This window comes from Solanum pennellii, chromosome 3, assembly GCF_001406875.1.
Source record: "Solanum pennellii chromosome 3, SPENNV200".
NCBI lineage: Eukaryota > Viridiplantae > Streptophyta > Magnoliopsida > Solanales > Solanaceae > Solanum > Solanum pennellii.
In genome coordinates, this window is record NC_028639.1 from 4031858 (window position 1) to 4047799 (window position 15942).

General features: G+C 34.4%; 2 protein-coding genes and 1 long non-coding RNA gene across 3 annotated transcripts; 2 read left to right on the forward strand and 1 right to left on the reverse strand.

Moving 5' to 3' along the window:
* The first annotated feature begins 174 nt into the window (after positions 1-174).
* LOC114076458 lies at positions 175-1576 on the forward strand. The gene is made up of 3 exons (XM_027915502.1): positions 175-767; positions 857-1012; positions 1093-1576. The coding sequence occupies exons 1-3, from the start codon at positions 186-188 to the stop codon at positions 1327-1329; spliced, it is 975 nt and encodes a 324-aa protein (XP_027771303.1). The 5' UTR covers positions 175-185; the 3' UTR covers positions 1330-1576.
* A 35-nt stretch (positions 1577-1611) lies between these two features.
* Positions 1612-2268, reverse strand: LOC114076459. The gene is made up of 2 exons (XR_003577391.1): positions 2099-2268; positions 1612-2010 (listed from the first exon to the last, which is right to left on the reverse strand). It is a non-coding gene; the product is annotated as an uncharacterized LOC114076459 (long non-coding RNA).
* Positions 2269-3526: 1258 nt separating this feature from the next.
* On the forward strand, positions 3527-11702 carry LOC107015414 (zinc finger CCCH domain-containing protein 48). The gene is made up of 9 exons (XM_015215676.2): positions 3527-4361; positions 4532-4627; positions 5214-5303; positions 5511-5612; positions 5737-5880; positions 6038-6157; positions 6241-6300; positions 10959-11056; positions 11152-11702. Exons 1-9 carry the CDS (start codon positions 3918-3920, stop codon positions 11291-11293), a joined length of 1296 nt encoding a protein of 431 aa, XP_015071162.1. The 5' UTR covers positions 3527-3917; the 3' UTR covers positions 11294-11702.
* The last annotated feature ends 4240 nt before the right edge of the window (positions 11703-15942 follow it).

Sequence of the window (15942 nt, forward strand, 5' to 3'; positions counted from 1 at the left end):
TGGGAATAGGTATTGTTGAATCCCTTATCAAATACAACAAGGAGACATGGTGTAAAGCTTTTATTCAAACATTTTCAAAGTGTGATAGCATAGATAACAACATGGCAGAGAGTTTCAATTCTTGGATCTTGGGACCTAGGAACACGACCATTGTAACTATGTTGAAAGAAATTAGAGTTAAGGTGATGAGTAGAGTGAGTAAGTCAAGAGCATTTGCTGAAACATGGACAGATGGAATATCTCCAATGGCAATGATGGTATTCAATACAAATGTAACAAGATCAATGCAGTGCAACATTGAATGGAATGGTGATGTTGGATTTGAAGTGTTAGAAGGGGTATACAAGCATACTGTGAACTTGGGTCAACAAAAATGTAGTTGCAGATCATGGGAATTAAAAGGTATCCCATGTGCACATGGTATAGCAGCAATGAACCACTTGAACATGGATGCATCACAAGCAATATCTAGTTGGTATAGAAAAGACACATATATGAAGACATATTCTCATTTCATTCAACCAGTCCCAAACATGGAAATGTGGCCTGAAAGTAGAAACCCAATGGTTGAACCACCTGAGGCAAGACAAATGCCTGGTAGGCCACCAAAGAACAGAAGAAGAGAAATTGGTGAAGTGAGAAAAGCTGGAAAGTTGCCAAGAATGGGGACAGTAATGACATGTTCACTTTGCAAAGGACCAAATCATAACAAGAGAAATTGTCCAAAAAATCCTAAACCTAAGTCTACACCAACACCCACTCAAGAGGTACATTCATATTAATTTGCTTTTATAAATTATGTTAGATTACTTATTAAATTTAATGTCTTGTTGTGTTCTTTTTCCAATCATATTAGTCCACCACTGGAAAAAAGAGGGGTAGAGGTCATTATGAAAGAACAAGCACCAGTAAGACTGGTACAAGAAGAGGTGCAGGAAGTGGTTACAAGAAGAGGCCTAAAGTTGTTGGACAAGGTGTATTTGTTGCTGATACTGGATATACGTGTATTAATGTAAGTGTCTTATAAACTGTCAAAATTATATTTGTCTTCTAAATGTGAATCCCAAAATAACTATGTAGTTGATATTGCAGCAAGGATTGTCTAGCAGAAGGAGGGTTAATACTGGTGTGGTGAGTTCTGCACATGTGACAGGTGATATTGGTTTTAAACCTACCAAGGGACTGAAGTGGAAAGGCAAACAGGCCATGACTCAAAGACAACTTCAAGTCGAAAGTGTTGTGCGTCGTATTCAAACCAGATCAAAAGCTGATGGCATTCAAACAAGGTCACAAGCCAAAGGAAAATCACTCTCAAAGAAAACTTCTTAGTTGTGTGGTTGTGGTGTCCAACCAAACTTGAAATAGTGTTTTATGTGGTTTTATGTGTTGATGAATCTATGGTTGTTCAAACAAACTTAAAGTAGTTACTGTTTTATGTTTTGCTAGTTAACTTAAGTTATTGTGGTTGTTGGTTGGTGCTTGTGTGGTTATTCAACTAACCTTAAAGTAGTGATTGTTTTATGTTTTGCTAGTTAACTTAAGTTATTGTGGTTGTTTGTTGAAACAATGAAACACTATGATGCTTCTTTTTTATGATCAAGAAAGCACTAGTTATGTTATGTTTGTTGCCTTCATGTTATTATTTCATGGTATCATAGTACCCATTACATGTAATTGTATTGATCAGCAAAAACAGCAAAAACATACATTAATAGAATACCAAACCAAACTAATCCACAAAATGAGTTCCTAGTTCTGTTGAACAAGGAACACCAAACCAAACTAATAACAATTGCATTAAAAAAATATTCAACAACAAACTAAATAAAAGAACAATATCACATTGCATATCAAACTAATACCCAAAATCAGTTTCAATATCCATTTGCACTTGAGCTGTTCTTCTTGTTTGTTGGTTTTCTTCAACAAACCCAAAATTACAATATTCGCTTGGGTCGGAAATTCAGGATCATACCAATCGAAAAACTTACAAGAATTTCGAAATGAGGACTGCATTCATAAAATCAAAGTTAAAAAAATGAAATTGCATAATACGAACTTGTCAAATAAAAAGCAAAAAAGGAGTAACAATACATACCCCATAGTGTCTACAACCGAAAAATCTACGTCCGGGATTGTCATTTGTCCATGAAATTTTCAGAATTGGAGGAGCCCCACATAAACAAACAAGTCTCCTGCTATTGTTCATGAATTTAGCAATAACAATTAAAACAAAAAAAGTGAGAAAAATCTGAAATTTGAAAAAGGGAGAAGGGATGAAGAAGAATAAATAGGTAGAGAATAGAGAGAGAAAAAATCTTAAAATAACCCAAATATTAAAGAAAAAATAGATTTTTACTAATATTACCGTTGTAAATTTTTGATGTGGCAAAAAATTGCTGTCTCACGCGCCGTCTAGAGTTTGATTTCAGTTTCTATGCCAGGTGGACGGAAAAGGTGTACGTGTAGGATGAATAAGCAAGTTCAGGGGGGTAATTAAAACAAAATAAAGTTTAGGTGTACATTGTATAAAAAGCTTCAAGTTCAGGGGGGTAATGAATACTTTTGCCTGTATTATATGATGTACAACTAGTAGCTTCATTTGTGGTATTAGTAATACATACAATTTAATACCATGAGAATATATAGTAAAGACAAAAAAATTTCTTTAAATTCTTTTATTTATTTTCTTGATTCTATGTTTTATATTTGTACTAGTTTATTTATTTTAAAAAATTAGCTTACAAACTTTATTATTTTTATATTATTTTTAGAGTGCTAAATAAATCAAATACAAATCAAACATAATATATAAAATGTGAGTTGTTTAACATTTACTAATCGAAGAAGGCAAATATATCACCACATGACGTTAGCGATCTTAATTGAATGTATTATTTGATGATATATTTGTGTTTTTCTAATTATTTATATTTTCAGCAATTTATAAAAATTGCATACATATTAAAATTATAACTTGCCATTTTTATGTGTAAAAGTAAAATAATTTATTCAATTTTACTATTATTTACCGTCTTTTTCAATTTAAAAGTATATGATATATCTTTTTTAAATCGAGAACTGGTGTTTTGTCAATAATCAATTTATTAAGATGAAATTATTTACCCTTAAATAAGTCAAGTGAGAAAATAACAAACATATAATAAAATTGTTCTTTTCCTAGGTAGTTAAAAGCAACAACAAAAAAAATATTATTCAATAATTATCTATATTAACCTAATTACATAAAATAGAAAAGTTCACAATAATTATAAGGAAAAATTGAAAAGAAGTTTTTTCTAAAATTTTAACTCAAACATAAAATTGTGGAAAACAATAAATCAAACAATTGATATAAAAAAATAAACTTTACATTACTAATTTATGTATTATTATTCTTGTAAAAAACGACCCTAAGCGTTTGACTATATTTATGAAAAAATTCAAATTAAAAAGAACACATTACAAATCTAAGTAAAAATTATGAACTTCAAACTATTTAAACGCGCTAAGTTTCTTAATATTTTTATTTTTACGGGGAAAATAACCCCGTTACTTACCTGGTCGTAAAGTTTACGCTGTCGCGAAGTATACAAATTGGGGATCTTCTCTTCCAAATTAATTTTCTGCAACTCCAAAATTAGGGTTTTCAATTCATCAAAACCCTAGTAATCGATTCCAATTCTCGTTTTACTGCATCCAATCATCAATTCATTGAGCTTCTTAGCCCCCCTTTGTCATGATCAAACCCTATTCGCTTGCTCTAAGTCACTGGGTTTGCATCCACTGATCATATCAGAAGCTCGAATTTTTCAAATTTTACTGGGTTTGTCTCCCAAAGATCATATCAGAAGCTCGAGAAACTTGCAAATTAAAAGAGAGAAAGCAGGCTTGAACATTCAAGATTACAGAAGGTAATGGAAATGGATGGAAGCAAGCGTGTGTTCCAGCGGCTAGGCCCTTCTTCACAAGGGGACAACAGTAATAATAAACAGCAAAAAGTTTGTTTTCATTGGAGGGCTGGAAGATGTAACAGATTTCCATGTCCGTTCTTACATAGAGAATTACCGGGACCGCCACAGCAGCAGCAACATGCGGCGGGGAATGGAATGTCGTCTTCGAAGCGGCCTCATGGGTTTTCTGATGACAATCGAGGTTCGGGAATGCGGAGAAATCCGAATTTTAACAATACATGGGGGAGAACTGCGGCTGGCGGAGGTGCAGTTGTGAGGAAGACTGAAAAAGTTTGTAATTATTGGGTTAAAGGGAATTGTACATATGGAAACACCTGTAGGTATTTGCATTCATGGACTACTGGGGACTGCTTCACATTGTTGACAACACTTGAAGGGCACCAAAAGGTGATTATTCTGTCTAAAAGAATGTGAAGACTCATTATGTGAAATCCTGTTCTGTTTTTATATCTGAAATTTTGATTCTGCCCTTCATTTAAGGGGCAGAACAGTTTGCTTTTCTCTTCAGTATTGGGTTGGTATTCTGTTATTGTTTAATTAAATGGGTATTGAAACAGGTTGTTACAGGGATTGCTTTGCCATCAGGCTCGGATAAGCTTTATTCAGGGAGTACGGACAAGTCAGTACGAGTGTGGGATTGCCAGTCTGGGCAGGTTCTCCTCATACTTTTTCCTTTCATATTTACCTGAAAATTGGAATAGGAAAATTTTGTCTTCTTTGCCCTTGAAATCCCCATATTGTATAAAATTCACTGGGGAATATCTAAGAAACAATGTCAATTACTCGGCTCTACTTCTGTCCCTACTATGTGAACTGATCACTTTTCTCCGGAAAAGTAATGCCTATCTTTATGTTGCATCAGCTTTTAATAGCATCCCAAGAATAAGGAGAAACTTTTTTCCAGTTAACCTGTTAAGAATTAAGATTATAAAATATAAGGCTTCTGCCTTACTGAAAGTAAAACCAAAAGAAAAAATTGATTCAGTTTGACCAGTTGTAACAAAACAAGTTCTGAAACTGAAAGCTACCCAGAAAGAGAAAAAAAAGTAGTTTTGAAGTTGAATCTAAAGGACCTATAGCTTGTCTATGTGATAAACATTCTTTCAGATTTCCATCTGAAGTATAGTCAAGTAGTCTCTTGCCAAAATATTCCATTGGATATGATGATTTGTGAGACTCTAGTTTGTAGCTTTGGAGGATCATGAATGTTTTCTTATGCTGTGCTTTCCTCCTTTGTAGTGTGCAGGGGTTGTCAATTTTGATGGTGAAGTAGGTTCTATGCTGAGTGAAGGACCATGGATTTTTGTGGGTTTAACTAATCTTGTCAAGGTGAATTGTCAAACAGAATTATTTTATTATCTTTCTTTTTTTTGCTTGCAGTTCATCTCTCTCTCTCTCTCTCTCTCTCTCTGTCTCTCTCTCCACACTTTGGGCATCCCATACATAGACACGCATATCTATTTACGAATACGTTCAACACTCTTAATATAGTGAATTCCATTCCTTACGTCACGGATGTGTCTGATAACTTTGCAGGCATGGAATACTCAAACAGGAACCGACCTCAGTCTTAATGGGCCAGTTGGACAAGTCTATGCTCTTGTTGTTGGCAATGATATGCTCCTTGCTGGTACGGAGGTAAGTGTGTATGATTAGTTATATGTTTACGAAATAAAGCAAAAGAAGAAGATGGTATGTAACATAAGTGCATGCCTATACAACCTGGTCTTTCAGTCTATAAATTAACTGGAAAGTACTGCAGGATGGTATATTGGCATGGAAATATAATGGGAGCACCAATAATTTTGATCCAATCAAAGCATTGACAGGACACACCCATCATGTGGTATCACTGGTCGTTGGAGCTAATAGACTATACTCTGGTTCCATGGACAATTCAATAAGAGTAAGTTGGTCAGAGAGCGATGTGGATTCTCTTGTCACTTTATGTTTCTCTGTTTCCTCTCCATGTGTAGAGAAAGCTAGGGATATAGAGTTCTGCATTTTGACCTAGACTTTGCAGTTGCTACTGTCTTTTTATACTGTTGCTATTGTGTCTTCAGGTGTGGAACCTTGAAACATTAGAGTGCTTACAGATCTTGACAGATCATACAAGTGTTGTTATGTCTGTTCTATGCTGGGATCAGTTTCTTTTATCATGTTCACTGGACAAAACGATAAAGGTTTATATTGTTCTTTTTCTTGAAAAATTTAGCTCTCTTAAGCTTATCCAATCATGTGTTGATGATTGTGCTTGTTTTAATAGGTCTGGGCTGCTAATGATAGTGGGAACTTGGAGGTTACATATACTCATCAAGAGGATTGTGTAAGTGAGACTGCTTCGTCTGTCCACGTTTACTTTATGATTCTTTGGTCTCACATATCATCTAAATAAATGGCTCAGAGTATTAATTTAGTCAAAACTAAAACAAACTCATTTGGTGATGACAAGTCTTAAAATGTACCTTCTAGAAGTGATATGTTGGACAAAATAGAAAAAGAAAAATTGACGGAAGCTTTCAACAACACAAGCTTCCAAAACATACCCAATGTATTTGTAATCCCACAAGAAAAATTGACGGAAGCTTAGGATTATCAATTCGTTTGATAGGGAAGAGATTCATAAAATGGTTTGTGTTTATTTTTGATGAAATATTCTTTAATACTAATAAATTTGTACTTGTAGTTCAATATACTTTCTAGAACAGAATTCATACTACATTGACGTTATTGAAAATTCTTTAGTTAATTACTTAAAGAGTAATGTATACATGGTACAAACTATAAAGAAAAATGGTATCTTGCCCAAATAAATGGTGGGTGTTTAAAACATGAAAGTAGAACTTTTCAACTTTTATTGGTCTCGGATGATGATTTGGCTCTACTTTGTCTAAAATAGGAAGGTATATTTGGAACTGCATAAAAACATTAGAAAGCATTCCTTAAAAAATGAGATAATTGAGACCCATTGCCAGCGAAAGCAAGGGTTTGCCTTCTGGGTCGAGCTTGTTGCACCAGGCTTGCCTAGTGCGGGTTACTTCTCTTATGTGGTTTGCGAGCTATTGCATAGGAGCGGGGGTTTTACCCTGTGTGCACCCAAAGGGTAGCGGCTGCGGGTTTCCCTTGTTATAAAAAAAATGAGATAATTGAGTTTTTTTTTGAAAAAACTGTAGCAAAAAAAAAGTTATGTGAATATCCAAATATTAGTATGATCATGTAAAATGGTTCGTAAAGGAGTAACGTATTAAAATCCTTCTACAGGGCCTTTTGGCCAAGCAACACCTATGAGTGAAATTAATTTATTGTGAGTTGAATTCTGAAAACTGTTGTCTTTTGTTTCTTTGTTGTATAATGATAATGTTAAAGTTGCTAAATAAAGACAGTATATACTTTACAAATTATAAAAGCTAAATATTAATTAAATTCTACAAAAAATTGAATCATATGGATTTTTGAAAAATAGATAGAATCTAGAATTAAATTGATTATTCAGCTCTAACAGCAAAAGATGCAAGGATAATATCTACAAAAAAGAAACAAGATAGTTGTCTATGAAGCAACAGTTTTTTCTTTGATGAATTTATTGAAACAGAAAAACGCCTCAGCAATAGGAGATTAGCCAAACAATTGAGTATATTCATTGGGAAATGAAAGTAACAGTGAGCAAGTTTGTAGGGATGTTGAACAGGAGAATCTAGGAGTGTTAAGAAAAAATTGCTTGCTTGCTGTTTGATTTCGTCGACAAACATTAGACTTAAGCTATTTCCTGGCATGCAAGGCCCCTGTTCAAGAAAAGAATGACATGGCCTTATGTTAGAATTCTCATATTGAAAGGGTTATGGAGCTGATCATGACTCATTGGGGGTAATTTCAATACCAGCAAAGACTAGTATTTTAGTGTGGACAGGTGCTCTCAGAATTATATAGCCAAATTAGATTTTTCAGAAGTGGTTTTGGATTTTTCTCGAATTGATCCTCCTCTTCATGGAGGACATTATGCATTGCTTAGAAGTAATAGTGTATCTATGCCTTTGCATCTAGAATTGATAGATTTTGCTATCAAATGTACGCGATGACGCTTTTAAATTTCTATATAGAAAGTAAGCCTGAAATTTCATCTGATCATTATCTATGTCCTATTTTACTGGAATGAAACAAAACAAGAGCATATTTCAAGATCAACTAATTGAAAAGACTGGTCTGCTAGACCTGGTACCCCGAAGTTGCAATTTGGGAGTGCTTTGGGAGTCTCCAGGAAGAGCTGGTAGGAAGATGGATAAATTTTTGTCAATCAAATGGATAGACAATACCACTTATAAAGACAGGTTTCCAGATTTTTACAAGATTTTAGTTAATGAAGAAAGCTGTTTACTAGGATGTCTTAGTGGGGAGTAACCGGAGTCTCCAATTTAGGAGGAACTTGAATGATTGGGAGATAGATAGAATTAATTTTCTTTTTGACCATTAAAGGAGGTGTGCTTGATTATGTGGAAGATGGTTATCCAGACTTGTATCTTGTAGAATATCTCAGTAAGGGGACTGGATTTGGCAAATTCAAAAAATCATGTTTTAGACGGTTTATGAGGGATTTAGGTGGTAGGTTTTGCACTTTTGACTACTATTGTAATTATTACTGAATTACATCTTTGGTGTAGTTCTTTGTTTATTATAGATATAACAACTTACCCACTAAAATCTCATAAAGTGGGTCTGTGAGAGGCCACTATCACTGCGAGGTTCAGACATTGTTTACGATAGACCAAGATGTTTCCAATTAGACCCTTGGCTCAAGCAAATCAAAGTAGTAATTTAAAGAAAAATGGGAGCAGAGAGAAATATGACAACTAATACAAAGCAATGAGAGCATATATTTAAGGAACCATAACTAAATATCAAGGTGCGATCACCTAAACGCAACAAACCACTAATGATATTAGATACCAAAAGCTAAATAATACATACATAGGCTAATACTACGACCGACACAATGCTCTATATTACTACCAAATCAACTACATGAATAGGTTAGTAATAAGACATCTGACAACTTTTAATACCGACTAACCTTCTAGCTTTATCCTTGATTGCCGCCATATCCTTCTATGTAAGGTTATGTCCTCGTAAGCGGAAGATGCTCCATATCCTGTCTAATCACCTTCCTCAATACTTATTTTGGTCTACCTCTGCCTTTCCTTGACCCCACTATGTCTAACCTCTCACACCTCCTCATTGGGCATTCACACGTTTTCGCTTTACATGTCTAAATCATCTCAGTCCACCATGGATGCCACCACTTTGTCTCAAATATCTTCATTGCTTATCCTATCGCTCCTAGTATGCCCATACATTTATTTGAACATCCTAGATTTTGCCATTTACGTCTTTTGAACCGGGGAGTTCTTGACTAGCTAATATTCCGCTCCATACAACAAAGCTGGTCTAACCACCACTCTGTAGAACTTATCTTTTATGTTTTGGTGGTACCTTCTCGTCACACAAACTCCGGATGCAAGCCTCCACTTCATCCATGCCGCACCAATACGATGTGTGACATCATCACTGATCTCCTCATTTCCTTGGATCAGAGATCTTAGATGCTTAAATATCTCTCTCTTGAGGACAACTTGTGTATCAAGTCTCACTTCCATGCCTGACTCATGCACTCTTAATACTCTGTCTTGGTCTTGCATGTTCAAGCTGAACTCTTTAGACTTCAATGTATGCATCTACACCTCCAACCTACCGTTAACTCCCCTCCGAGTCGCCTTGATCAAAACAACGTTAGCTGCAGATACCATACACCATAACACCTCGCTCTGAATATGCCGTGTCAATCCATCCATCACCAAGGCAAATAGAAAGAGGCTGAGTGTCAATCCCTGGTGCAAATCCATCTTGACTTGGAAAACAAGTAGATACATTAATTTATGAAAAAAAACCCGGAAGCGGATGATTGGAAGTGTTACCTTTCTTCTAAAACAGTTAAATGAGGTGAGGTTGATTGAAGACCGAAGTGATTCTTTAAAGTGCATGACGGGAGGGGATGGTCAATTTTTTGTATCATGTTTGAGACAATTTTAAGTAGCCTTGGAGGAAGATAAGAAAACCAATGCACCAATAACAATAACTTGTTTTGCTACTTGTGCTCTTTATCTTTTTGGTGATGAGTGGAACATATTTTTATAAGTAGTCTACAGAAACAGTTCAAATTTTCTGCACTGTAAAAGTATGTGGAGAAGCTGGTGTATGTTCCTCACATGGAGGACATGCATTAAATTTGGAACTTGTGCTATCCAGATGGAAGAGACTCAGAAAAATTTGGATTCATTTCGGAATATTTTGGATGGTTTGTCAGCAAATAAAATCATAGATGCTTTGAGTAGCATCATTCTTAAAGTTTAGATGTCGATAAAATGTGAAATACTGTTGTAACATGAATGTTTTAAGGGACTCAGAAGGTTGTTTGGTTCATTTACTAGATATGCCGATATTCATTATGCTTGTATTAATAAAGAAAGACTGTTATACAAGAGTTGCTTATTTTGAAAGGGCATTTTGGTCTTTCAATAATTTAATCCTACATTGCCGATACCAATATTCTCACATTTCATCCTGCATAAAATTTAAAAGAACACAGAGATTCCCGTGTTACCTAGTATAGGTATTATTTAATACCACAAACCAAACGCTGCATTAGTTATGCAAGTCGGTGCCCAATATCAGCCAACAATTTACACTTTTTATGTTTGATCTCATAATCTAACATCTTGAAAACATTTCTGGTGAAAATGATTGTTGTGACAACTTTGAAACTTATTTATACTCAAATTTTCTCTATTTGCTTTGTGTTTTGAGTAGATTGCATATAGAGCAGAAAAATGAGGCTGGGTTGCTTTGCCTGCCAAACTCCAATGATTTATAGATTCATAATCATAATCTATTTTTTGGAGACGCTGTCATTTGACAATGTTTTCTTATCTTCAGGGTGTGCTTACTCTCTGTGGCATGCATGATTCAGAAGCAAAGCCTGTATTGCTCTGCTCGCGCAATGACAACACCATTCGTGTCTATGATTTGCCATCGTAAGTTTCTCACTCTCTCTCTCTCTATGTTGTTGGAAGTCATATTTTGTTCTTATTATTGACTGATCTTTGACACCATTACTTCTTCTGGTTAGCTTTTCTGAGAGGGGGAAGATATTCTCTAAGGAGGGTGTCCGTCGAATAGAGATTGGTCCTGCTGGTTTATTTTTTACTGGTGATGAATCAGGTCAAGTTAGAGTTTGGAAGTGGTCAACTGAATCCAGCAGTACATCTTGAGAGGATCAACACATTTACAGCGATCACATTTCTTTGTTGCTGGCCAGCAATTATCTTATTTTTCTTCTCCCAGTGAGAAAATGTACCAAGCAAGGAAACATATAATAAGATAAAGAAGTACCAGTTTTGATTTTCAGAGGTAGTTAGCTTAGAGCCTTGCCATTTAGTTGCTTTTAACTAGTGAGCTCTCGATGGGTTCCAGGCATATTTTTTCCTAGTCTGGTTTGTACTCAAAATCATGATAATCGTGTAAATCTCTGGAGGACATTTCTGGTCTCCCGTCCTGTATTGTTTTTCACGAGTTATGGATGAGGCTCAAAAATCTTGTGTTCCTTGAATAAGTTTGCTAATGTATGCAGTAGTGTTGCACAGTGAAAAATGTTCCAATTATACCAGTAGTCCTGGAACACATCTGTTGTGCAAATGTTGTTATTTCACTTTCCCGTCATCTACTTTGCAATTTTTCTACCAGTAATGTGGTCCAAGTTCACAGCGAAACCTATATTCGTGCAACAAAACACCATTCAACGATAGTTTTGGCAGGTTAAAAATTGGTTATGTGCTTGTCAAACGTGTCTCAGATGATTTGCCATAGTAAGATGTGTGTGTGCGCGTATGCCTACTTGTACACATCCAAAATTGGACATAAATGTCAGTTAAATGGCACAAACAGGTACTGACATCTGTCTTGATGGTCCAGTTGGACGTGTGTATGCTCTTGTTGTTGGCAATGATGTGTTCCTTGGTGGTTCATAGGTAGGATATGGAATATAAGTGCATGTCTCTGTGGATTCTCATGTCATCTTATGTTTTTCACTTTCCTCTGATGAATAGAGAGAATCTAGAGTTGTGTTCCTACTACTGCTGTTGTGTCTTCAGGTATAGAACCTTGAGACTTTGCTGCATTTACAGGTGATTCAAATATCAAAATCTTGTTATGTCTGTTCTATGATGGTATCATTTTCTTTTGGGAATGTTCACATATGGTCACTTTAAAATAGTCTAAATACTCTTCATAGCTATAGTATGATAATCACATTCGTAGTTACATGTTATATGAAAGAGAGGAGAGAGGCGAGAGAAAGGGGAAAAAGAGTGGGAGAAAGGTGAATTATATATGTATATCAGTTAGATAATTGCATATTATACATATGCATCTGTATATATGGCAAGTGAGAATGGGAGATGGAGGAGAGAGGCGAGCGACATTGGGAGGGGGAGGAGAGAGGCAAGCGAGAGAGGGCAAAGAGTGGGAGAGAGATGAATTGTATATGTATATAATTGTATATTATACATATACATTTGTATATATGGCAAGCGAGATTGGGAGAGGGAGGAGAGAGGCGAGCGAGAGAGGGTAGAGAGTGGGAAAGTCGTGAATTATATATGTATATAGGTTAAATAATTGTGTATTATACATATGTATATGTATATTCTGGCGAATTATACATATACAAACGTGATAAATTATGCAAACTCAAAATCAGTCCACGTAATTAACGTATAATGTTAGTCATAAATAATAATTATAACAAATTATATCTATAATAAGTAATTAAATAGTATAAAGTTACTTTATCACGTAATTTTCCTCAATCTTCTTCGTCGGAGAAAACAATGGGTCGTGGCCCAACCCAACCAATTCTTACTAAAATTAATTGACTTATCAACGCCGCATAATCAATATTTTATTGACTTCAATACATGCAAATATAGGGGTAAATTGTACAAATGGTCACATAACTATGTTTTCTAGACATCGGACCCATTTTATAAAAGGACCCTTTTACTTTATATAATGAGAAAAAAGGGGTCCAACAATATACCACACCGTTATACAAATGATATTATTCCAAATTATATAACCGTGCGAATTATACAAAACTAAATAGTTGAGCCGCGTATTGTAGCTAAATGTAGGTCATGAATTATAATTAAGACAAACTATAATTATGTTAACTAATTAACTAATATATGTTTATTTATACGCCTAATTTTCTCAATATATGATTCCACATATGTTTGATTGTTTAGTAGCAATAACAAATACTTATGTTGATATATAATTATTCATCAATGAAATATAAAGGGGAATATTTGCATCAAATGGTTGCAATCATTGTTATCAAGTCAATAAAGAGCGCACATACAAGTGCAATCAGCCAAAATACACTTTTGTAGAAGAAATTAAAGTGATCATTTGGTCCCCTTGATGAATATTCACAATCCTTTAGTATTCATTATTGACTTTAGGATCTTAGGTTAGGGTTCGGTTTGTTATTGATTATGATGGCTAAAGCTTTGAACTATTGGTCTAATTAATGGGGGAGGTAACCTTTCCTTCACGTCATTCATCTTCCCCTCCACTTGCTCAACTATACACCATTTTAACACTCATCTCCTTTTAACAATAACAACGTACTCAGTGAAATTTCGCAAGTCGAAGTTGAATGGATAAAATGGACATAAACCTTATCACAACCTCGTTGAGGTAGAGATGCTCTTTCTGAAAGACCTGATTTACGTGCAACAAATTCAACTATGTAGAAAACATAGAAACTAACAAGGAAAGTAGTGCAAATCCTACAAGCTAAGAAAAGTAACAAGAACAATAAAATAATGCTATAATTGAAACACAATAAACAACAAACATAATAGATATCAAAGCCAATAATACGGCTGGTATAATGACAAACACCAACAAACCTAATCCCTCAAAAAACATGAAAACACTCCTCATCTTTACTAATACCGTTGGTGTTCAGAGTTGGTTTTTGCGTATTTCAATTATTTTATCAGATACTGGCTACTTTTGATCAATACAAATATCAATCACCGAAATTCAAACAAATAAATCACCTAATATTTTTTACCGTCACTAAAACTAAAATATGAGACTCGTAATTTTTCTCCTACTTTATTTACCACTAGGCCTAGCCTTTGATCACCTTTTTAGTACGTACTCCTCGTTGACTTTTGGATTTTTTAAAATGTTTTCCTCCTAATTCTATTCTGAAAGTGCATTTGTTATTAATTGTATTTGGTATTTTCTCTTTGTAATTGTTTATTAAACGTGAGGTTTTAGTGGTATGTTACTATATTATTATAATTATGTATTTGGTGTTAATAAAACCTGTCCATGCTGCTATTGCCAGGTTAGTTGCTAGAAAAATACTAGTGAAATTTGTTGAAGTATCAATATCTATTAAGTATTTAAAAATCATTTCTGTAGTTAGTCAATAGTTATCTGAAAGGGATCAATTAACTAGAATAATGATGTCTTTAAAATTATAATAACGTAAACTTTTCATTTCTATCTTTATTAATTGAAATGTCATCATAGTTTACGAGTTATAGCAACCAAATATATTACTCATATTTAACTTATAAACTTATTTTAAGCTACCATTCCATCCAAGGAGGAACATTATATTAAAATTGTACTAGCTAGTTACATATAATAATAAAGCCTTTTCATACGTCAAACCATGAAGAGTTCCACGTTGATCGTTTAAAGGATGAGTGAGTTCTTTAATATGATTTGAACAATCTTTTCCTCATGAGCTAGCTTTTTAGAACCAAAATTTACTTTTTACATGGTATAAAAGCTGGACTCGGACCCATCCCAATTCTTATTTTTTCGATGGATAGTCTCCTCTAGCTTTTGGGATGAGTGAAACGCAAGATCCATCTCTAGGAGCGAAGCCAGCTTTGGGTCAGGGGTTCATGTTAACCTTCTTCGGTGGAGAATTATTCTCTCCCTGTCTCAATTAATATGACATTTTTCGTTTTTCGAAAATCAAACAGTTTAAGTTTGATCGAAAATTTGCGCGTGAAATTTTCAATATTTTTTGAGATGAAATTTATTTATTTGTAAATTACGTAAAAAATACTACAAGTCACAATAATTGACAATTCAAAATAATTAAATGATATATGAAAAAACTTACTGTCGAAGATAAACTTGTTTGAATCTCGAAATCTTAAAAGTGTCACACAAATTGGGACGGAGGGAGTGCTATTTAATCACTGTTATTTAAAATAGATGTCAAACCCCTTTTAACTAGTTCATATAATTCACCTCAAATTTTGAACCCTCTTAATGAAAATCTTAACTTTATCGCGATCTTTCTCACAAAAGATATTTGGGCTACCTAATAAACCTTTTATTAATCATAACGGTCTATTATAATTTGGTGAACATATAATAAGTACACGCCAAATTGTAGTCCAATCAACTAACTCAACTTGCCTAATTCAAAACCAATATTCCAAAAGTCATCCTCAAACTAAAAAGCTCACACAAAAACTCTCTCATCACCAATAATATCCATATAAATATCACCATCTTTATACACAATATCATCAAATCATCTTTATTTTTCTTCTCATTATAAAAATCATGTCTTCTCTATCCAATAAATACAAATCCAAAGTAAAAACTTCAATACTCATAGCTGATTTAGCTTCATGGATAGGTGCAATTAGCCTCATGGCACTTGTATTAATGAGTTCCATTAGGGAAAATAACCTTAGGAATTGGGATTCTGAGGTAAGAGGAAATCAACTATCGATGTCTCATCGACCGTGCGATGAAATATATGTAGTTGGAGAAGGAGAAACATTACATACAATTAGTGATAAATGTG